The 25,237-nt window shown below is 34.9% G+C and overlaps 2 protein-coding genes across 2 annotated transcripts; one reads left to right on the top strand and one right to left on the bottom strand.

Moving 5' to 3' along the window:
* Positions 1 to 16,353: 16,353 nt before the first annotated feature.
* Pcif1 (Phosphorylated CTD-interacting factor 1) lies at positions 16,354 to 22,571 on the bottom strand. Its single transcript, XM_069047889.1, has 6 exons — positions 21,666 to 22,571; positions 20,640 to 20,959; positions 18,977 to 19,261; positions 17,632 to 17,921; positions 17,310 to 17,579; positions 16,354 to 17,084 (listed from the first exon to the last, which is right to left on the bottom strand). The coding sequence occupies exons 1-6, from the start codon at positions 22,300 to 22,302 to the stop codon at positions 16,871 to 16,873; spliced, it is 2,016 nt and encodes a 671-aa protein (XP_068903990.1). The 5' UTR covers positions 22,303 to 22,571; the 3' UTR covers positions 16,354 to 16,870.
* Positions 22,572 to 22,790: 219 nt separating this feature from the next.
* Positions 22,791 to 25,231, top strand: Elp3 (elongator complex protein 3). The gene is made up of 7 exons (XM_069047890.1): positions 22,791 to 22,949; positions 23,008 to 23,252; positions 23,313 to 23,790; positions 23,950 to 24,119; positions 24,172 to 24,389; positions 24,505 to 24,735; positions 24,789 to 25,231. The coding sequence occupies exons 1-7, from the start codon at positions 22,931 to 22,933 to the stop codon at positions 25,213 to 25,215; spliced, it is 1,788 nt and encodes a 595-aa protein (XP_068903991.1). The 5' UTR covers positions 22,791 to 22,930; the 3' UTR covers positions 25,216 to 25,231.
* Positions 25,232 to 25,237: the final 6 nt, after the last annotated feature.

The following is a 25,237-nucleotide window of genomic DNA, read 5'->3' as shown; positions in this document are numbered from 1 at the left end:
CAAAATTAAAGAATTTCTAATTAATTTAAAATAAATTAACCTGGAACTTAATAAAGTGAAGTTTTTTTTAATAACCTAATAGTCTTATTATAGGAGTAAATAATAGATTAAATTTTAATGTTGCTTATTATAATACAAAGTGTTCCAAAATGATTGTGGTATATGTAGTATTAGATTTTGACAATTTAAGTGTTTTGAAGTGATACCAACTATCAAGAACCGTCAAAATGATAGGTATAAGAGAGGTTGGGTCAATATTAACTAAATCAGTTTGCAATGGTTTTAAACTACATAATTACAACTCCTTAGAAAATAAAATGTTTTGACTAGTTTTCGTTGAGTAAACCCGAGGCGTCATTTCACTCTCTTCTGAATTTTTTAATATTGACAACAGGCAATAAGTAACGAGTGTTGCTTGAGTGTGACTACATTTTTGGGTTAAACAGGTCATGGTTTTCTGTCTTTTCCAAACGCAGATCATCTATTTAGTTGACAAATCCCTTCGTTTATTGTGATAACAAATGACAAACTGAAGTTTTCCGTTCATTTTATATTATTTCCTTAAATCTTTTAATGCTTTTTGAAATTCTTTTTGATGATGCTTTACCTCCACTTTTTCGCTCCACACTTCTTGAAATACGAAATATTTGACAGCTGATTACATACACTGTAGCTTTTTGACATACATCTACCTAAGTAGTGGTTTAGAATTTAGTTGAATATGTACAGTTGCGGCCGTTGAAATCTCAGACAGGAAACATTTAAACACTCTGTATAAATTTCGAAATTTGATTAGCGTAAACAGGATTTTCATCAAGGATTATAAAGTCAGTGTCAGTATTTGACATATTAGGTCAGAATCGCGCGTAACTTTTGAAATGCCGCAATTATCTGATTTGCAAAAATGTGTTTGACTGAGGGACGGTGTGAGTATAAGAGCCATTGCGAGAGAAATTAATGTGGATAATGTTTGAGTGATATTTTGAGAAACGTCACTCAATACCATTTACAAAGCAAAAAGTTTGGCGTTGTCAAAGTGTCTGAGTTTTCAACGGCCGTAACTGTACCTATACTAATATTTTCAAAATTTTCGGCATTTTGACACAATTAACAAACTAAAATCATGGACAGTTTTATTACAATAAGCCAAGTTTGCGTTTGTAAAAATTAATGCTGCTTCAGTTGAATGAACTATCACTTGTTGATTCGTAGATACCACACATTTTTTAATTTTCGATGACAAATTTATTATATTTTTGTGTAACAAAGAAATTTCAATTTAACTAATAACTTAGAAACGCATGCGATAAGATAAATGATTGGGATATTAAAAAAATAATGTGCTGTCCAAATCAGTAGCAACATGTATTTTTTATTTTTTGTTTATTGTTATAAACAAATACGTATTACAATAAAATGATGAAATTTTCTAAAATTGATGAAAATGGGGAAATAAAACTTCTCAGCTTGTCTTGTCTGTAAAGACTGTCTCTAGATAAACCGTACCCAGTCTATCGAATTTGCTGAGACTGAAACATTGTCTCTGCTTCTTACATTAAACTAAAAAAAATTTAATATAATATACATACATCCAACACATCCAAGGAACTTTTTGGATCTCCGAGATATTCAAAGAATTCTCGATTTGCGGAATTCGCTGTTATTATCTAATTGGTTCTTAAATCATGATCGAGTATTACAGTTATCGAAACGCCTTTGACATATTATTTTCCTGCATAAATCAGTGATTTTAACTAATCATTAATTAGAAACCAGTTTTTAGCGTTCAAAATAAGGCAAACTTCTTCCCTGTGGAACCACATGTCATTGTTAAATGCAATAATTTTTAACGTTTTTTTACAGTTGCCTCTTCTTGTAGGTCCGATCTGGTTTTTGATACGGCCGAGTGTTAGTTTCCTTGCCTGAATGCCGCAGTCATTTCTGGCGAATGCAAACGCGCCTCCGCGAAAATCCGAAAAATATCCTTCACTCGTTATAATAGCCATGACACATGTGCAATAGTGCACTTCCCGTGTTCAGTAAATTTACGCCGTGCGACAAAAAGCCCGCGGCGCGACGGCAAACAAAGTGCGATCATCAGCAGGTTGTGACCTTTCCGAATAATGCAACGACTGTACCTATCTTAACAACAAATTCAGAGATATCGAGCAATTCGTTAAAAATTACATCGTATCGGTGACGGTGGCCGTTAACCCCGGCTCCACGTGTGGGTATCGAAACGCCGCGGTACTTCGCCTCCTCGCGCGGGCCTTTGGAGGCCAGCTCACCGCCCCCCTCCCTGCCGACGGCCACGGAAAAGCATCGATCGCGCCTCAGATTTTTGGAAAACGCGGCCATTTCGGCCGTTGGGGTGTACGGGGCCGGGGACGGCGGCGGGGGCCGGGTATTTTCGACGTTGGCGGCTATTTTCGCCTAGAAAGAGAAAGTTTGCATTTCCGAGGTTATCCGAGTCGTGTCGAGGACAAGCGACTGTCACGGCCACCTTGACCAATCTCAACGTAACTTAAGTGTGCCTCGTTTCGACGTGTGGGAACATACATAGACACCGATTTTGTGGATGGATTCGGCCGTGGGTTTTAATTAGATCGCCACTACGGAGAGGTCTTCGGGACTCGCAGATGCCGCTTTCCGATTTTCACACCGAGCCGCCCCCAGGCCCGACCGTTGACTGGCGCGGCCGCAAATTCGCTGGGATCGCTGTGACGTCACAGTCCTTGAACATATTTTGTTGACATAAATTTCATCCAAAGTAAACACAATAAAAACTATTTTCACGGTGTTCTCGTTGTTCTATAAAGAATTCCGTGCGTTGTTTCCAACTCATCGACCGGTTCTTGCAAATTTCATAATGCGCGCGTTGGCACCACTGCGCTGACGGATAACCCCAAAAGATTTAATTAAACATTCGGAGGGAAAAAACATTGATTGTACATATTATTATTAATTGGTACTGACGGACGAAAGGTTATCCCATTTTTTTTATAATTTCGCTGTCGCGCAATCTGCTGAGTTAACTACGAAATTGTTAGGAGCGAAAAACTAAATATCACGAGAATATCACCAGTCGTAGTGTATCTAATTATATTTTTCATCGGTTTATGTCGTCCTAAAATTAATTATTGCCAAAAATCAATAACGTGACTTGTATTTGGGTCAAGGAAAACAAACATCGTGAAATCATGGACATTTTCAAATTATTATTAGTGGGACATTACGTTTTTGTGTGATATGAAGTATAAAAGTGGCGCCACTGATGTGGCGTCATACCGAACCGTGAGGGAAGATTCCGTAATTCGGGTGGCTCGTGTGTTTTCGACTGCACCAGTTATTTATTATTACGGCCGTGATGAGATAACAGGATAGGAATCAAATCAGCAAGAAAACATCGCTTATCAGTCGACCTTATTTTCGCAACGATAAACAAAAATAGAACAAATTTACAATAATAAACTAAAAAAAAAAGTTAATAATAGACAACTTTGTCGAAAAAAGTTCAAAATTTGACATTTGAGGATTGTTGGAGTTGTTGCATCAGTCTCGGGCATTACGTTGTGAGAAACGAGAATTCGAAAGACAAATGGAAATCTTTCAGGTTATTTGCCATGTTTGTCGGTGAACAATCCTTTTTCTACGTCCGATAAACGGCGGCCGCTATTTATAATACAGTCATACTTCTTTGATCTTGATCATTGATCATTCCGCCTACTTCTATGCTATCTTACGAAATTTATGACCCATCACGGGAGATTTCCTGTTTTAAATTTGAGTTTACCATCACCATTGTTGCCTCTACGACGCTAATTATGCACCTAATTTACATTCGTGTAGGGACATTAAGGACAATACTCGCTTCGGCCTCCAGAATAACGAACGAAGATTGAAGAGAATGAAATTTAATTGGGTAGCAGGTTAGGTATTAGATACCCCCATTTACAACGTCCCTAACTCTTATTTAATAGATATAAATATTAAAGAGTGCGGAGGGCAAGTCAGAAAGTTATCCTTAATTACAGCTCGAGCAACTGAGGCCCTCTCGAAACTCTCTTCGGAGAAGTCGTCTTAAACGGTGCCATTCCAACTCATGTTAAGTTCCGACTTCAACTTAATAATGTGGGAGAAAGTAAAAATAAAATAAACGAGATTTTATTATTTTCCGCCGTCGGAGCAGATGTTGCTATAATAAAAGAGTACTAATAATGATCGCAGTCTTATCGAATTTATCACGAAACGTCACCACAATAAACATTTACTTATTGTTGATAATAAAATGATAAAAGTTTACATGTAATAACTTAGTTTAATATGTTCAATAATTTCTGTTAGATTCTAGCTGCTTTACAACTGTTATTCAAAAGATTTACCACAGTAACTATTGTTTCAAAGGACACAAAACAAACAAAAGATGCTTTTGACAATTATATCTCTGTTAAAAAATCAATTTGGTTGTAAAGTCCAATTTTTACCCTTTTGCGATGACGTCATTATTTAGTAACTTTACGTATATTTGAGCTAGGATCAGAAACAAATTTGAATTGATCATAAATAACTATAAATGTGTCAAATTTGTTGACAATTGCTTGGAAAGGTTATGTTTGTAATCAATGTAATAAGTGAAAGAAATTAAAAATTGTCAAATTGACAGGAGCATAAAATAACCTCAAAGTGACCATCAATAAATAAACGTGCATTTTTTTTTGTTTTTTTCTGTTTCTGTCGTTTCAATAAAGAGAAAGCGAGGAAGGAAATCGTGACGTCACCTCAAAAGGGTAAAAATTGGACTATACAAATTTTGTATAAAATTATACATGCACAAAAAAACGTTTTTATAATGAGCGCTCCAAAATAAAAAGTAACGAAAATAATCTGTGTATCCTTTATATGTATATTAGGGTCATCGTAATTAATCACTTTTGATTATTGAACCTGCTGACGTCAATTTGGTTGGCAAACCACGTGAATTCAACAAAAAATTGGTATTACGTTGGAGTGTGTGTTTTACCATGGTTTAGCGACGTATGTTCTGCTCCATCACTTCACTTTTAATAAAGAAAGAGTATAATATTAATAAATGAGAATATTCGATTACAATCGGTTTTTTCATATGTGGAAATATTTTCAATTAAGTAACGATAAAAGACATTCTTTTTCAAAAACATAGAATTTGTAACTCCCCTACTGACACATTGGTATCTAAGAACCATAGAACATTTACAATGATATTCACTTGTCAAAACAATTTGAAAATTATGTATAATTTTTTCCCATTTTCCGCTGTGCTTCAACATTAAAATTCAGAATAATGAAATTACAAATTGACTTGACAAAAGGAGTGTGTATAATTACATGTAATCAAATATTTACCTGTCAATACGATTTTTCCACTCGACACGACACGACGGCTTGACGTTTGAAAATGAGTTAAAATGTGTTGAATATCATGAAGTTTTTTTTTATTAAAGCTAGGTATTTTATTTTTATGAATAAGTATTTGACGTTACTAGAGGGCATTATTGTTCATATTCAACATTATTCAATTACTGAATGTTTGTATACTCCTAAAAAACGTAAAAGGTGAGTTCTAATCGAAATTTCATCGACGTTTGATGTTTGTGTCTATGGTCCCCGCTGCAGAGCAACCGAACCAACCGATTTTATTGTCAAAATTGCATCAAAATCCTGGGGACATGTTTCAGTTTTATGTTACCGGCAAATGTTTGTGTATACACAAATTGAAACGACTTTAAACAGGAACCGTAGGAAAACATGAAAATAAGCGTTGCTCTTCTATCAACAAATTAAGACTTCATTCCGCTTCCCCTGTCGTAAGACATCGTAAAACAGTACGGTGCGCGGGAGCATTCGGCATTTTTTATATGAGTAGTATAGGGCCTACGGTGGAAAACACGGAGGTTGCAACAAAAATCAATCGGAGACTCGCGGAGCGTACAAAGGTGGAAGGAAGCTGCGTAAAGGGCCGTCGCACAACGCAACCGAGAACGGGTGAAGAGAGTGCACAAGAACGGCACCGACCGAATTTCATTGCGCAGTTCAGTGGCCGTCCTGTTGGGGGAGCAGCTCGGTTCAATAACCCCGCTTTGATGGACCGCACGTGGTAGCGACGCCCTATATTGCCCTACAACGCCGAATCACTCTCCCCTACCCTATCCTATGCGTTCACACCAGGACCATCCCTCCGAAATCGAGAGTGATGTGGCCCGAAATAACGTGGCCACGTTGCCGCGCTATCATTCACCCCCGGATTAAACTCGCTTTTATCGCAGCCACCGATTTCACTCTTTTTCAACATCAGCTCGGCATAAACGCGATTCTAATTAATTCTGTGATTTCGGTTGGCCACCGTGGTCCTAAAGCCTGTCACGGACATGTTGTTTCTAACTTACAACATGACAAGTGACATTTGATAAGCTAAGACGTACGTTTTATTATCCACCATGTACTCCGACTTCTGACATAATGTTTTACAAAGATAAAAACTGAAAGGGGACCAACAAAGCGTAAAAACGGGCTGCAACAGCCAGGTTTGGGTTACCACACCAAGCACAATGACTGAGATTTCAGGAAGGTGATAAATTGTTTACAAATAATTGGCAGCGTTGTAGAGGCTAATCGCAATCAGAAAATACTGAAAGTGTTTACAACAGACATAACCAACAAGCTGAAAGCGTGTTTTCTGACTCACGCGAATCATGGGGAAAACAACTGTACCATTGTATGTATAAAGTATGCATATGATGAAGGGACCTTTTCGGGTTTCCTTTGTGCGGATCTGAGGACGAGTGTCACACGCACGGAACACCCAAATATAAATGAACATCAAAGGACCGAGCGGGGCACGTTTTCGGATATTTTTTTGCACTTTCGCTTTGTTTATTTACGCCGCATTTGATTTTGGCGGAAAAATCCAATATCCCCTTACCTAAATTACACGAGGGGAAAAAGTAGGTCACCGCAAGCTGGCGCTTAATTGATGTTTGGATTGCTCTCTCGGATACAGGCTTTCGATATTACTACACCCAAATTTACCCTGTTCTATCAATTGCTAAATTTGTTTGCCTAAAAATATTCGAACAAGTGAAACATGAAATGACCTTATTGGGGACGTTTATTTTGGGTTCACGATAAAAGAGCGATCGGAGGTATCAAAATAGAATCTGAGTGCGGTCCTGCGTGTGATTCTCAACGAATCCGGCGATTTTAAATTTGTACGGCAGATGCACACCATCGGTCAATGATCCAAAAGAAATCCACGTGTTGCACAATTTTGGATCGGTGCGTTTAGCTGGGACGTAGTCGTTCAAATAAATCAAATAACCTGATCTTAAGCAAGTATTCCTCGATTGTTCTGGTTATGATCGTTCGTTGTCATTCTGCGGACTGAGATATCGGACGAGTTATATTTACAAATCGTCAGATAAGAGAAAGAGAAACCTGGTTGAACTTTCTAAACTCCAACCCGTTCCTTGTTACAAGTGTAATATGTAATACGCGACTTTTATGAGAATTGCGGTACTTACTTCACCTGAAGCTATTTTTTTTTGGTTGTCTCCATTTTATAGCTGTATCATGTACTATGCACACTGACCTACAAAATTGCAATTAAATTGAGCAAGTTTTTAAGTAGTATCATTAGCGGTTACAGTAATTGTATTTTTTTAAGCTGCAATCAAAATTTATGTTGTAATTACATGTAAGTGTAGTCATATCGTAAATGGCACGAATAACGACAGTTACCTCCTCACTAATAAATTAAATGCTATAAAATTAGAATTGACGAGATTCTATTATCAAAAGTTTATTTTTCAAACTGTTTATTTGAGGTTAAACACACACAGTCCGTGAAAATAATTATAAATGTATTCAGTAATCTGTAACATCTGCTATTACCACCATTTTGGATCTTTCAAATGAGAATTAATTGATCAATATACATACTAAAAACGATTTTAATGAAATGAAAAAAAAACGTAGTAATTTGATATTTATGGTAAAGGTTACGTAACACTAAGTACTGAAAGACATTTTTCATGGAAATGTGCCTCTACGTGCTTGGTTACAGTTACAGTAAGCTTCATGTATCTGATTTTACGTTCAGCTAACGAAGTGTTATACAATTCTTGAGAGAAATACGAGTTTGAGATAAAACAGTTAACAAAAATCACTAGACTGGGATATTAGCTGTCACATTGTCGACACTGTATTGTTATTAGTTAAGAATGCAAATTAGTATAATCGATTTTTAACGAATTTTGTAGCACTCTCCTAACATGAATTCTGAATTTTACGACTGTTGTCAAGTACTGTCGGAAAAACAAGTAGGGTGACTACATTTTTGTAAGGTCTGTTAGATTGACAGCTGACACGAACGTCACTAGATGGCATATGTCGTGAGGGTTGCCACACCTTTAATTTTGTTTTTTTGCTCTGTAACAATAATTGCTGCCAATATTAGAAATTACATATAAATAGCATGCTGAATCGCTTGATTGTGCATTATGTTAATTTCAAAATTATAAAGTACACCTAATTTTCTACAGTGTGAAATGCACTTACATTTTTTGTCAATGATCAATGTCAATTTTGACAAACAAAATGCCTAATCTAACCGAAAACGCGAAAATGCTCATTCTTTCCAAATTATAAGAAGGGTGGTCGATCCGGAGGGTAGCCCAGTATTATAACATCGCAAAGAGCACCGTGCAGAGGATAAAACAGACAATATTATAGTGTTCTAAAATATCAGCGACATTTTATGTTGTCAAACTTACCTAACCTATATAAAAAATATGACGCTCAAAGTTCAAAAAGGCATCTTTACAGATGAAAAAAACTGTAACAAATCGACTTTTTGAGGTGTACTCGATAATTTTGAAATTAACTGTACAGTACTTTCAGTTGATATAGGGTATAGAAATCTTTATTGTGCGTACATTGAACAAGTTTCGACACCCTCATATGCAAATGCCGCCATTATGTACTTACCACTATCGTTTCAAAGGGTGTGATACACAAAAAGATTTCTAACATACGATACTGGTTTTTCAAGATTCTTAATGAACAAATTGAACCCAATGTGTGACAAAGGATTTCAAAAATTAAAGAATATGTAGAAATATCATTGCCACTATTGTTTCTAAGTGTTTTTTGATTTGAAAATTAAGTGTTCTGTAGATATAATATACCTATTCGTATACTAGCATAAATTTTGATGATCACGTGTAAGAACAGGATTATTATAGGAAATATGACAAATAACATTACACACAATAAAGAATTGAATACGATTTATGTTATGGTCTAATGCGGCATCTAACACGAATAATGGTATTTAAAGGTGAAGATTTTAAGAAGCTACTGAATCATAATAAAATATTTCTGTGTTAGCTGTAATTCTGTATTAGCTTTTTATACAATTTTTTATGTGCAATTTACGTCAGTCTGTTTTGTGAACCATCAACGATTACTGTTAATGTAGATATCTTTCACGTTTAGTAATTTAGACAATTGTTCCATTACACATTATTGGTTTAAAACTCATTTTAACATTTTGACTTTTTTACTAAAAATGTACTAAACACCCCATTAAAATTATTTTTTGGTAAAGATTTTTTGTGTAAGGTAAGTAAATTTTACAGCAACGTAACGTAGTGGGTGTAGGGGTGATTTAAATGATGCGCTAACGTACGAACGCCTCGCAGCGATAAGAATAGGAGGAACTAATTCTAAAATAAAACTGTAACTTGAGTTTTGTTGACTGTTGAAGCACAATACTACATAATTTTCATTTATTTCCGTGTTTTAAATCGGTAGGAAGTCAGTCTAATTAAAACTGAATTTTTCAAATTTTGTTTAGACAATAGAAATTTGATGTCTGAGGAATGACATTTATGCTCACGTCTTTGTAAATATATTCATGGTATTTTTTGAATTAGTTGGTTGCGGGGAGAATGCCCTTTGAGTGAGAATTTCTGGAGTTCGTTGACTCTGTGCCGATATCTGGATAATATAAACACACAATAGCATTAACGAAGTTTATCGCTGTCTCCTCTCCAAAGACAACACAAAACCGTTGAATCTAGCTGGCGAGGAGAGTGAATGCGCCAAGATCTCAGCGAGAGGAAGTTGAACCCTGCCAGCATTCAAAACTAGGGTAAGCGCTGCAGCTATGGCCGGGTTCGGCACGTGTAGAGAAGTATTACACGTGCAGTGTCATTGAACTCACCGAAATTTGAGGGTCCTTTCTGATCAATACCGCGGCCTAAACTGCACAAGAAACGCAGGATAACGTTCTGGAAGGGGGTTGCCATGTGAGCAGGGCCCCGCAGAACACGATCTATCACGAATTACAAAAACATTCCTGAGGGACGTTAGCGCCAGCGAGCGTACAAGAGTCGGAAAGCCTTTGGGCTTGTGAAGCCTAGAAATTATTTGTGACAAATGAGTCCGCAATTTGGCGGGCTATTTTTACGTGGAAGAAGTCACGCTGCCAGGACCACCATAACGCAAATATTTACTCTGGTATTTTTAATGAAAGGTGCGACTATCTAAAATAAAGTTCAATCAGACAAAACGAAAAATGTCCATCTGTGTAACCACGCATCAGATTCGTTGACCCCAGCAGCGTGATAAAGTACAACCGAAATAAATCGAGACACACAAGTCAGTCGACATTATGGACCAAGCACAGTCTTGCATTGCGATGGTGTCGAAATATAAAGAGTTCAAAGACCTAAAAGTTCTTTTTATTACTTAGCGATGCACACCCAGTACTGCAAGTTATTGGGAACATTATTATTCGATGGACAAGACGCCGGATGCAGCGCCTCACAAACACTTTGTCTGCACTTGATAAAAGTCAAAACATGCAACAGCACCGCTTCAACACTAATTATAACCCCTTCTTAAACAACTTTTCGGTAAAATAAAATACAGCCCTGAACATCTGTCAAACAATAATTATTGGTTCACGTTATAAATTATAATTACACAACGGTCATTTTTGAGAAAACGTTTAACCCCCATTCGTCCTCAAATTCGTAAATAATGCTTCGCACATGTGAACGCACCCTTACGTCCACAAATAAATTAGTTAATAATTTCTTATCGAGAATTTTATCAAATACGAGTTATTTCAATTATTTTTAATTAAAACGAAATCTACTAAAATACTTTAACGTTAAATATTTCAGATTTTATTTGAAAAATGAGACAATAAAGAGAAAGAAATGTTGAGTATTTTTGTTTATCAAGTTTGTCGATTTTAGAATGACACTTGACAGGTCACGTCAAGAAGGGACTAATTATTTTTCGGAAACTACGAAATTTCATCAATTTTTAAAATTCTTGCTCCTACAAATACTATAAATTTATCGGTTCGTGGTATCTGTTCATCTTTCCAATGTGGCATTTATTATTAAAAAAGTTGAAGACGTTATTTTTACGGTATCCTGGCGCATCCACCAATTTTGAGCGCACAACTCAAAGCAGACTCCCCTCGCTGCCATATATTATTCATTTATTTGTCGAGTTTGTAGGAAATAATTCTTGGAACTTCTCGGGCTGTAATTATGAGTAAATCACGCGACGTGGGGTTCGTGTTTTTATTGCCAGAAAACGCACTTCAGCTACCACATCCAACTATCATCCTGTTTCCTGCATTGTGGGTGTTCAGACTTCTGCATGACATACAACAATAAACACATGATGACAATCATGAACCTATTGAGCCGGAGGCGGAGCTTTGGACCGTTGAGTCGTTGGTTGGATTGCATTTGGTGTAAAGTGCGTATCGTCGTCGCCGTCGTCGTCGCTGAGTGCGTTTGTGGAGTTTCTAGGTCGTTGGGTCGAGGACCTGTCGACACGTGTGTAGATGTCTGTCCGGTTCTCAGCCTCCAGGCCCGTACGGCCGAGATTCGGGGCCAATTCGGGATTCCTCTCGAACTGCGAATTTGTATCACGATTCTCAATTATGATTACTGTTATTATTGGCGACTGTCTAGTGTTTGAGGTTAATAATTACAGTTCTGACCACCACCAATTTGTTTTTATACGCAAATGTCTCAATCTGTATCAACATACAAACACATTTTTAATTTTTTTTTTACAGTTCGTTTTTAAATTTTACAATAATCAGCTTGTGATGTGCAATTAAGTTGAAATTTAATTGAGTGAACTTTTCTATTTGCATCTCTAAAAAGTAAAATTTTTGACATATCCTTTCATTAATTTCTAAAATTATGCTGAGTACATTCTAACTGGCTAGATTAAGCTGCACTTGTTTAGAAATTTCCTCTTAATTCCGAATATGATTTAACGTAAAGCTAACAAAGACTCAGGGTAGAATCCGCTTATCCAAATATTTTAACCAGTTTGCGTTCGGTGTATCCCTTAGCTTTGACTTTCACAAATTTGCTATTTAGCAAAATGTAATCTATACTTCTGTACGAAGAGGTTCATAAAAGAAAATAGATATAAAAGTTAACATTTCTTATTTTTGGAAGTTTGCTCGAATTTTAAAAATGTTAACAAGAAAATATCTTATCTACAAGTTTAATTTGCTCTTCCTTGGTGATGAAAAAAGCTCAATTTATGCTTATGTTTAACTCATTTATCCACCAACATATATTAAAGCCACCGTAATGTGTTAAATACAAAAATTCGTTGAACAATTGTTATTTTATATTTATCTATAATGTATTAATACTCAACTGGGTTTACAAAGAAACGAGACTAAAAGCTTACGAGTAATAAACATGTTAAATAAAACAATATCTCATAATCAAATTTAACTCGCAAGTAATGTTTATACTGGAACGAAATAAAATTTTTGATTTTTTTATGCCATTTATAATTCCCTAAAAAGTGTTTGGGGACACGTATAAATTATGTATTGACACCGTAAGTTAAAGCTGAATTTTTATTTTATTACGTCATCTGAAACATGAATGAAATGCAAATCGTATGAATTATAAGGCATCAATGAGGCTGTATGAAATAAAAGATTTTCAAAGTTTATGGTAGACATTATTCTGCGAAGTTTTTTTTTATTTCAATTTATTTCTTTGAGTAGTTACAATTTGCATTTTAAATAGCTTGTTATATACGTATACCCTATAATTAGACAACATTTATGTAAACGTAGACCTGAATATTTGGATAATTTATTAATACAACTGTCGGCTTTACAAAAACCGCAAAATATAATGCGAATGTGTTTGTTTTTTTAATGCACAACCTACAAGACATCTGTTAATTAAAAATGATTATAGGCGGTCTGTAAACCGATATATCCCTCTTATATTGATTACAACTCCTCGTTGTAATTAAATTTTGTTAAATTTTAAATATGACGGTTTTAACATAATAATAAAAAAAATTTGGTGATTTATTTGATTTTTGCCTGACTGGAAGTTAGTAAGAGTAAATCATACCTATTACTGTAACCAACACAATTTTATGTTTCAATATTTTAATAAGAAAAAAGTGTCTTGTTTAATTTAAATTAAAAAAAAAGATGTATTTAATATAGCTTATTTTTTGATATTTTACCTTCATACCGTGAGTTTTTTTATTTTACTGAACATAGGATTAATGGATCTGTAAGTTTGGTTGCCTGTTTCAAATGAATTGACTTGTCCATTTTAGAACTGAACATAGCCATTTTACATTGTATGTTCGGCGAAATAAAAAACGCAGTGTATAAAACATTAATTTCTAATTAAGCACTGCATAAAAACGTATGTATTATTAACTACATCAACCGAGTTGATAACATAAGATGGGCTGCAAAGTGTCACAAGTCAAAAAATACGATTTTAAAGTCCCAACGTGGCAAAGTAGTCTTCTTTCCAGCTGTAATCTTGCAAATCTATTAATTCAATAATTGTCAAATAAGTGAAGAAGTCGCTATTCCACACAATGCTTCCATAACAATAGAAACTTTAAACACGTTTATCTCAAAAAGTGATTTTTCAAGTTGTGTCACCATTGCAGCATGTGAGCGATTATCTTCTAAATTAACTTTTTCAACAATGAGAACGAATGTCTCTCGACCCAAGGTAAAATGCCTTTAATTTGTTTATTTTTAGTGTAAGTGTGATAACAGAATTTCCAAATAAGAAAAAATCTAAATTATCGTACTTACATTAATCCATATCGATTTATTTAGCAATTGTTAGAATCCTAAAAAATGTATTTAACGAAATTTTTCACTTCTAGCGCCATCTGTGCCTTGCTTTACTAATGAATAACAAACTTAACATCGAATAAAAAAGAAGTCTTTATTTGTTTTAAGAAAACTCAATTACAGGCGCTGACAGGAAATACTTCTTATTACTCAATATTTTAATAAGTAAAAGAAAGTAACTCAAAACGGTAGGCTCAATATTGGATCAATTTAGGTTAAATATTGCATCTTAAATCAGTTCATCGAATCTTTTCTCGAGACTGATTAAAGTTGGTTGCATATATCGGATGACTTTGATGATTGAAATGATTTTTGTCTGATTGGAAACACATTTACGATTTTATGTTAGTACACTTGACTGTCAAATTTAAATTTGACAGTTCAAAACTCAAAATAATTGAAATTTTAACTAAACTGGCGATTTCTGGTACCATTGAGGGCGCCGCTGTTGCCAAGTCATACTCCCGCTCGATCCGGCTTTATGTCTGTGCCTTGTTTTTAAAAATAAGTTGTTGGTTTTACGTAAATTTGCTGTTTTTCTTATTGCTTTTTTTGAGGTTATATAAAACGACAACACTTTAGTTTATTAGAGGCTACAGCAGAAAGCGGGTGTGTCGTGGAAGGCGTAAAAGTGTTGTGTGCGAACTTAATTTTATGTGGTCTTACTAAAGTGATGGAAACAAGGTAGGTACTATTACGATCATAACATTTTGGACATCAAACTTCTGTCACATTAAAAAAAATACTCTAAATCATGCTTTATTGAAACTGTCACATGAAAGATGAAATTGTTGTCAATTTGACACCGGTTTAAAATATAATTTTTTAATATGCGAGTACATTTGGGTATTTGTTTTATATTTTTTATTAATTAAAACCTCGTTCTACTCCATTTGTGTGATTTTTACAACTTTTTGAATATTTTCTCGGTAAATCTGACATTCACATTTTCAAAATTGACACAATCAAAATTGAGGTTATTAATACATAAGGGTCGTTTTAGAATATATGACAGCACGATGACATTAGTGTCCAAAATTTTTTGATCGCAATAGTACGAAAATTTTTGATTATGTCTACAAACAAGTGCCTTGAGTGTCACCCAATATAAATCATTTCAAAATATAACCTTAAAATACTACATATTTTCCACAGACCCTCATATAATTAGAAGAAGATTTTCCCATTAATAAAGCACTTCCCCATGTTTCCCTCTCTCTACCCGGTCTTTAGAACCGAAAACATTTTCAATGAAAACATATTTTTTTGCATATCGTAATGAAAGTGGCACTTTTTTACACGCAAAATCGTAGTGACAGTAGCACTTTTTTACACGAAAAATCGTACATCATTTTATTCTTTTTATTCCATCTCCTTGGAGATGATTGTCAAAGCGTACTATGGCGGACAATAAATTTAGGCCGGCCTGTCATTGCCTTGACATCCAAATGTGAAGCTGGCATTATGTTCAACTAACCCCATTTTCGATTTTTGTCATTCTTTTCATCGTGACAGCGATAACCAAATTAAAATTGGGAAAAGAAGCGTGCAGCAGAGAGAAGTGCTACTACAAATCAGTTATGCTAGTGCGTCATGATCTGTAAGTTACGAAAAGGGCGAAGGAAACGCCAAACAGCTTGAAAACCTGCAGTTTGACAAACTGACACATCAGTCATAATGACAATAAATGGTCGCTTGCATTGACTTTTTTGAAGTGACAGAAATTTGCCGGCCTAAATTTATTGTCCGCCATAGTACCTATTTTTTTTTTGTAATTTTTCATAAATCCTTTTAGATCAAATTTCTCGACTTACTTACATCGATATGCAAAAAAATAGTGTGTAAGTACACGTTATGAAAGTCTCTTTTTTTTACTTATTTGCTTGATTAACTCGGGCTACGCCCTCGTGTCATAACGTTTGATTAGAAAAATATTGTATATAAAAAAGACAACTAAACATGTAGTAATAGCTTTTTAGTGAAAAAGAAATTTCGTTACGGTGGGATTGTGGTCTTCTTTTGACGTTTTGTAATGATCTTGTAGTTTAAAAACTTTTTGCAATTTAATTTAGTAAAACTGTGAAGTTGTACCTAACTAGGAAAAATATATCGTATCAAAACACTTTAAATAACTAATTTAAAAACTTTAATTGTGAATTTTCAAAATAATGTATCTCGTTACAACAGAGTAAGCTGAAAAAATTTCATACAAATTTTAAATGTACTCTATTGGTAATACCTTTTATACAAGTTTCTGTAGACCTGCTATTAAATATTTCAAATATAAAACAAGCATAAAATTACACAACAAATATACCTGCGTCATATACAAAGCAAACCTGTTATATAAACTTATCAAAATCATTGTCCATTTTAACCTACATATCTATATTTACAATCAGAAAAACTTTGTGTGAGAAAATTTTATATAAAACGATTCAATCGAGAATGATCCAATAAGTGAATTCAATTTTCAGGTACTTTTTACAATAAGTGACATTCGATAATTTACATTATAAATAGTGGTACTATATAAATCTGAATAAAGTACGAGTTAGATATAAATAAAACTTTTTTTTAATATAAAAAATATAAATGCTTCTAAACTATACAGAAAAATATTGCAGTCAGGGTTTTTATACATTCTCACTGGACCAAAACGTCTTTGTTGTCGGAAGTACTTCCTTGTCTCGTCGGACTTAAAAGCTCTTGACGGTCGCGTTCTCGCTCTCTGCCTGGTCGAAAAGCTTCCATCACTGATTGCACCCTTTCTTCCGTAGGCTCCCATCTTTGGTGGCCGCTCACGTTCTGTAGCCACACTATTACCGTGCCGTGAGCTGACCTAACGTTTAACTCAGATCTAAAACAAATGATAAACCTCACTTTGAAAAATTGTATACTTAAAAGAATTATGGTTCATTGACTATTACGTAAATAATCTTCAACATTTTTCTCGTTTTTCACAACGTAAATGAATTTTAGACAAGTACTTAAGAAACACATTCTTTCTCGAGAATGGACAATTAGAAACACATTAAAAAGTGGAAATATTTGTATAAATCTGTTTAGATCGACGAATAAATACCTGTTCAGTACGTGTTGAAATCCGTGCCTAAACTCGTGTTCGTACGCCGGTATCGTGACCTGTTTCCTCTTGAACTGACTCGCCTCTATTCGCAAGAGTGCATTAGGTGTGGGCTCTCTATAATCCGGCATAAGTACAATAAAGCTCAACGGTTCAGGACTTTCACTTAATAATCTTTCCATGTGATTTACCGCAGCTTCCATTAATTCCTCGCTGTAAGGCGGGTGGACTTCAAAAGATCCTGATACAGCTTTGAGTTGTAAAAACGGACTACAATTTATGTAAAAACATAGAGCAACAAACGTAAGTTTCAATTTTATACCCTCGGCTGCCAAAGTATGAATCACAATCGGCGAAAGCAGAACAAAATTGTTTAAAATAACAATTTAAAGGTGAGGCGAAACACTCGAACGTAACACCAAATGTTCGATTCAAGCATTCGAATACGGTTACGGGTAACGATGCTTGGGTTTCGTGGACGTCCGAGTTTGCGTTGTTGGATGACGGATTTACACCTAAATATGTTGCGTAACGCTTAAGCATCACCCACACGCGAGGGATGAACAACTCGAATTTTCTATCGTCGAAACAACTATGCCTGTACAAATGTTCCTAAAATAAACGATTATTTGTTAGTATACATCCTCCTACAAATTCCCTCTCAATTTTAAAGGTGCTAACTAACTAATTTGAACTAATATATTAAGTTATTGTAACTTCGTAATAATTAATCACAACTTGGTGATCTTATTCTTTTGCATTTAGCCACAAGTAAATCACTTTTTTTGTTTTTGTTTTTACATCCATTAAATATTCCAATAAAATAGTAAGACCGCAACAAGAGATGAGTGCAAGGCTAATAACAGTATAATAGAAAAATCGATTGTCCCTCTACAAACCCGACTTTTAATACATTAGTAAAGTTTAATTACGTTATAACATCATTATCCATTGAAGAAAAAACAAAAATAAATTATGCTAATCTAAACGTGTAACGAAAACTCGTGACCAATATCTATAGTTTAGCACCTTTCCAACTCTAAATTATGCAACATACAAAAATCAATACTGCACTTGCCAAAAAAAAGGGATGTAGCTGTGTCAGGCTTTTTGGTAGAGACTTTTGATAATTTTGTCTGGTTCAGCGTATTTATGTAATCAATAATTTATACTAATACATATTAATCAAAAGAATATCGAGCACGAATGAATTCTACGAATTATAATCCTGTAATTAAAACGGTCTTACCTACGGTATTAATTTTTCAAACCGCAATTATAAAATATCAAGTGTAACATACATATTAGGCACGTAGGGAATTATAAATGTGGTAATGAATTAATATGTATCTTTCAAATCTGATTTTAAATATGTCATTTTAAAAACTGATTTTTTTTTTATTTGCAAGTAGACCAAATTCAATTTATTGCTATATTCTAGTAATTTTTAAAAGGCCGTCGTCAACTTTCCGTTAATCATAAGTAAGAAAGTGTAAGAATCTGTGCCTAAATTTAGTGATTCATAAAATATTTAAAAACTTCGATTATTTCCCAACTTACAGATAATAATCAGAGCCCGATTTGTCCAATTCTTTAAGCGGTTCAATATTGTAATGATTAAAAAAAAAACGTCATTTTTTTTTAAACTGTTGGCAATTCATACTTACTAGTTTTTGAAGGTGGGTGCTGTTGATAATGAGGGTGTCGCCTTGAAATCGTAACAACGCTTGATCTCGATCAGGCAAATATTCAACAACAGGTAATCGTGGACAACCAATAACAAACTGAACGGGGTAACACCAAACTTTCCTGGTTGTTGTCATTGGTATGACGGGTGGTAGTTCCATTCCGTGCTCCTTCAATATTACATTCGATTTTTCTCTAACTTTTTTCGCATATTCGCACGATAAATTATAAATTTTCAAACAAATACCTTCCACAGAAGACTTCACCTTTAACAAATTATTACTTAATTAATTTTTATTGTCGTATGTACAGTAATCTCATATGTATGTATGTATTTACAGCAATGTACCTTACAAGATAATTTTAAACTAATTAAAAAGAAATTGGTACCTTACATAACATTTTTTTGAGAAAATGTCAAATTTTACTTCAAAAATTTTGATGTAAAAATTTTAATTGACCCCAAACAAAAATAAACAAACATCTAAGGTTAACAACAACATTCAATGCAAATGTTGAAATTGCCCCTTGCCAGCCATTTGGCACTTTGTACACTGCGCTCAATAATGTCAGGGCTTATTTGTTCCATTTCAGCGCGAATTTTCTGCCGTAAATCTTCTAAATAAAATTAAGCCTCGTTTTTAAATAACCCCATAGAAAAAAAAAATTACATACATACATTAAAAATTAAATGAAATTTTTGAAATAAATCATTTTCTCAAAAAAAAAAAAAAAAAAAATGTTATGTACGGTACCAATTTTTTTCATTCATCGTTTAGGTAGTAGAAAAGTCTATCAGGATGAGAGAAAAAAAAGTGGAGGTTGTCATTTTAAAAAATTGGTAAGGATGTAATTGCACAAAAACCAATGACGTCAGTTAAACAAATTCTACGTTACAAGATGGCATTTTTCCAAATAAAATCGACGATTTTATTAGAAACATCACAAGAATTTTGTTCCAAACTTTATGTTCGCAATGTACTTTCTAAGGGTTATTCTACTAGATAATTGTAAACAAAAGAAACCTCAGGAGACAGTCATAAATGATGTGACCATTTTCCTCCAAATTAATTAAATAAACAGTTCCGTAACATTTTCTTCCCCTCTAGAAATCTAACATCGAATTAAAAATAAGAAAAACGCAAGAAAATGGATGCAAAAGTTGTTTTTGTAATAAAAATACAAGTAGGTATCAAATTAAATTTCAATTTATCCATTCAATTACATAATTAGATACACAACCGAAAATCATAATTTTTTCTCAGGAATATTTATATTCATATTAAGTAATTATGTTAACGAAACGGTTGTTCTTGTAACGTAATTTTACTCATTCAGTCTGATTGCGAAGACATTTTTTATCTTAAATCTGCCAATACTACGTAAGATGTTGATAATTATCTCGTCATGTTGCAAAAACAATTTTTATTTCTTATTTGTGCGCGTAATTGAGTTTGTCTCTTTGAGAAATCCAATACTTGTGTACTTCTGTCTGTACACTTTTGCAAAAGAATTTTATTATGAGATAAAATACAAATTATGTAAACAACCACATACACTAATCTTCTCTGCGATTTTAAATATGCAAGGATGAATCACAATTAAAAACATACACTTAATTAATTGCAGGTTGAAATTACATACGGTTTCCGTTAAATGCGGCTGGCATTGTTGTTTCAAATGGGCTAATCTATCCTGAAAGTCGTCATATGTTGCTCCTACAGTTTTTCTAAGCCATTGAAAAGTTTCATCCACATTCCACTTGACAACTTTCCTACTCTCAGCTTCGGCGTTTCTGGATTCCATGATTTTTTTCGCAGCTTCCGCATATCGGGACAACTGTTTCCTAGCGTCTCCCGTAAATTTCGGTCTAACTAATTTTATGGGGATGTCATTCATAATTTCCTTATACATCGATAATGAGATTTCGGGATAACAATTACTTGGCAGTAGTGGATCGTGCCCTGGAAAGAATACAAATGTAATACGGCGTTTCGTGCGACTACCTGAAGATTTTACGGCAGAAATAATCTGCTTACGACCGCTTTTCATATTTGCAGGTTTCATTACCATAATCTTCTATTGTAACCACGACCTTTCGAGGCCGGACAATTAAAAGAGGGGTGACAAACTGGTAAACAGAGTAAAGCGGTGGAGCGCAAATTAACTCATTGATGTCGTGAACTCGTGAACGACCACAATTAACAATCTGAGGATTCGCGGATAAGGAGAAATTCATTGCTTAATGACGACAACCATTAACTGTAACCCCACATTAACCCTTTGGCTGGAAATTACTATACTGCCTAATCCTATATTTTTTTAATATATGTACTTTTATTTGTTTGACATTGAACCTACTTTATTTTCGATAAAAATATTTTAAATCTGGAGTCTTTATTAAACGCGGCCGACATTTAACAAGAAATTTAACAAATATTTAACTGGAAAATGGGATCTAATAAGAATTAAGTTTTAGTGCAGTGGGAAACAAAAAAAACCTTTTATACACTAGAAACAATCTATAAGTTAATATTTAATAAACAGGAGATCAATTATTTATATTGTATATTATATTATTTATTTTGATATTTTTTTAACAAAAGTTCAGTTAAATTTATTATTTGGAATTAAAGGTTAACGTTAATAAAAATTTTAATGAGATATTACCTGAATCAATAACTTTGCGCTCCATCATCCACCTGTTGAAGGAGTCCTTCGGGGCATCTATAGACTCCCTCGAATGGCACAATTCTTGGTAGCATTGCCTCAGCTTGGCCAAAAGACTGCAGCGATACGCCTCAACCTCTGGATGTGAATGCATGTAACTACAAGGGCTCCTTTCTAAAATAATTACATTTGTTGGAACATCCAGATCCCACGGTCCAGCGAGGACGAATTTCTTCGCCTGCGGTCCGTTCATATCTTCTGAGGCTCGTCGTTTCACGACAGGCAATGGCGTCGTCGGCAAAGGAAGACTCGGAGGTGGTGCACAAATTCCCAACGGATCAGTAATAGGATCAAACTGAGGCTTAGCTGTTGGCATTTCCCAAAGACTTTCCCCCGTGAGTTTGTTCCAAAAGTACGGCCGATTTTCCCGCTTCGACCAAAATTTCCTCCAACCTTGTTGCGTCAGTTCAAACGGCAGATCAAATTCTAAGCCACCTGGGGTTATGGGGGCGCCTTGGGGGGTCGTCGGTATGGGCATATTGACGTGCTGAGGAGGTATTGGGCTTACATTTGCGTTGTCCATTGGGGGCCAAATTGGCCGGCCTTCTGGAACCTTCACGTCGATCTCTTCGTTCATTGTTTATATTTGTATTACGCTATTGTTGTTGGAGGATTTTTCAAGATCTGGGCACTAACAGTCATTGATTATCGCGTACATTTCGTTTACTTTCACTGAACACTGAAATTTTAAACGGTTTGGTTTCAACGAATTAATGTTTACATTACGCGAAACAATTCATTCATGATTTACGCAGAAAATTTTGGTACACCTCCACCCAGACGCCATTTGCTGACTGAGAAAAATGCTAAAAACATTCCGTTCTCGAACGGTACGCCAGGCGAAGAGAACGGTTAACTGGCGAACTATAAAAAGAGGGCGCTTTCTACCACCATAGTCGTAGAAAAAACAAGGAGTTTACCAAATTTATAATTTTTTTATTGAATCATAAACTGAAATTTATTGTACAGATAATTTTTAAATGTACATACTAAACTGCACAAACCATCAGAATGTATAATTTTGTTGCTAGATTTAAGTAACTGCTCAAATTGTTTCCTTTTCTTATGTGGTACGCCACTGCAACAAAATGTCAGGGTTGACATGTGGAAAATGAGCATTTGACATTTATAAATAACCTTCCTTTTCGTGGCGTACGCAGTGTTTAAAATAATTACTTTGTTAACATCGTGTATAATTGCTAAAGATGGGGAAAAAGCGAAATGGTAAAATTTAATTGGGTAATGTTCTACCTTATTTTGCTACCATGTTATGTACTTGTAGAATTTTCACATTTAACGTTAGAAGAGAAAAAGGTAGTAACTGTGGCAGAGATTGTTCAGCTGTTGATTAAAGCCCAAGATGAGAAAAAAGACGTAAATTTAAATTCCCTGAAGACACGAATTGCCGCTAAATATGGATTGGAAACATCGCCGCGTTTAGTGGATATAATAGCTGCAGTACCGATGAACTACAGGAAAAGTTTGGTTCCAAAATTGTTAGCTAAGCCCATTCGAACAGCAAGTGGTGTAAGCTTCATTTTGTTCATCATTAAGCCCATTACCTTAACTTTATTCTTGATTCTACAGATTGCAGTTGTTGCAGTCATGTGTAAGCCTCATAGGTGCCCCCACATAAATATGACTGGTAATATTTGTGTTTATTGCCCTGGAGGACCAGACTCAGATTTTGAATATTCTACTCAGAGCTACACAGGATATGAGCCAACCTCAATGCGAGCAATCAGAGCTAGATATGATCCATATTTACAAACAAGACATAGAGTTGATCAATTAAAACAGTTAGGCCATTCTGTGGATAAAGTGGAATTTATAGTGATGGGAGGAACATTCATGAGTTTGCCTGAAGAGTATAGGGATTATTTTATAAGGAATCTACATGATGCCTTGTCAGGGCATAAAAGTAGTTCAGTTGAAGAAGCAGTAAAGTATTCAGAGAGGTCAAATACTAAATGTATTGGAATTACCATTGAAACAAGGCCAGATTATTGTCTGCAAAAACATCTATCTGATATGTTAAAATATGGGTGTACAAGACTGGAAATTGGTAAAAAACTTCATACACTACATTATTTCTTTTATAATAAATAAAACTAAAACTGTGACACATGTAATTATCATTTGTCATGGTGTATTGCATTTAAAAGAATTTCATTTTTTTGTATTATTTAAGTGGAATTAATTTATAGTATTTATGTCATTTTAGGCGTTCAGTCTGTCTATGAGGATGTTGCAAGAGACACCAATCGTGGCCACACTGTCAAAGCAGTATGTGAAACCTTCAATTTAGCAAAAGATGCAGGCTACAAGGTTGTAGCCCACATGATGCCAGATTTACCTAATGTGGATCTTGAGCGTGATATTGAACAGTTCATTGTAATTTCGCGATATGATTGTTTTTTTTTTTGTTGTAATTATCGCTTTTTAGGAATTTTTTGAAAATCCAAATTTCAGAGCTGATGGGTTGAAGATTTATCCAACTCTAGTAATTCGCGGTACAGGTCTCTATGAACTGTGGAAAACTGGAAGGTACAAGAGTTATCCTCCTTCCGTTCTTGTGGATTTAATCGCTAATATACTAGCTTTGGTACCCCCATGGACCAGAGTTTACAGAGTGCAGAGAGATATTCCAATGCCGCTTGTTAGGTAAAATAATTGAATTTATTTTATCAAAATAAATAACAACTTGTTTTTTTAAATCCGCGAAAAAAGATTTTCTGCTGAGATACCATTTCAATACTATTTTGTCTTTTGTGTTCAGTTCGGGAGTGGAGCACGGGAATCTCAGGGAGTTAGCTTTGCAAAGGATGAAAGATTTGGGTCTGAAATGTCGCGACGTCCGCACTCGTGAAGTTGGAATAACAGAAATCCACGAAAAAGTACGACCCAACGATGTCGAGTTGATACGACGAGATTACTACGCCAATGGAGGATGGGAAACTTTTTTGAGTTACGAGGATCCAGAGCAAGACATTCTGATTGGCTTGTTGAGGTGATTTAACTTTTTTTTTTGATGTCTTGAACGTTGAGTTTGTCCAAATTAAGGTTGCGCAAGTGCTCGGAAGAAACGACGTACAGGCCAGAACTCCGCGGAAAATGTTCAATAGTTCGTGAACTTCACGTTTACGGAAGCGTCGTACCTGTTAGCGGTCGCAACGTTAAGAAATTCCAACATCAGGGTTACGGCGCATTGCTGATGGAAAAAGCCGAGGACATAGCTATTAACGAACACGGATCAGACAAGATTGCCGTTATTTCGGGTGTCGGTACCCGAAATTATTACAGAAAGTTGGGATACGAACTGGAGGGGCCTTACATGGTAAAGTCTCTGAAGCCGGAATTTTATAAAAGCGTTTTCGATTGTGTTGACGGAGACGTAATACCAAAAAGTGAAGGAACTTACTCGAGAAAAAGTTGGACGCTGAATGACGACGCTTGGTTAAAAAAGTACGATAGGGAACATTCTCAATAAAACGTATTTATCAAGAGTGAAA

The sequence above is a fragment of the Tenebrio molitor genome, chromosome 5 (assembly GCF_963966145.1).
Source record: "Tenebrio molitor chromosome 5, icTenMoli1.1, whole genome shotgun sequence".
Classification (NCBI taxonomy): Eukaryota; Metazoa; Arthropoda; class Insecta; order Coleoptera; family Tenebrionidae; genus Tenebrio; species Tenebrio molitor.
The sequence above is the reverse complement of the archived record's forward strand: the minus strand, read 5'-3'. Positions and strand labels throughout refer to the sequence as shown.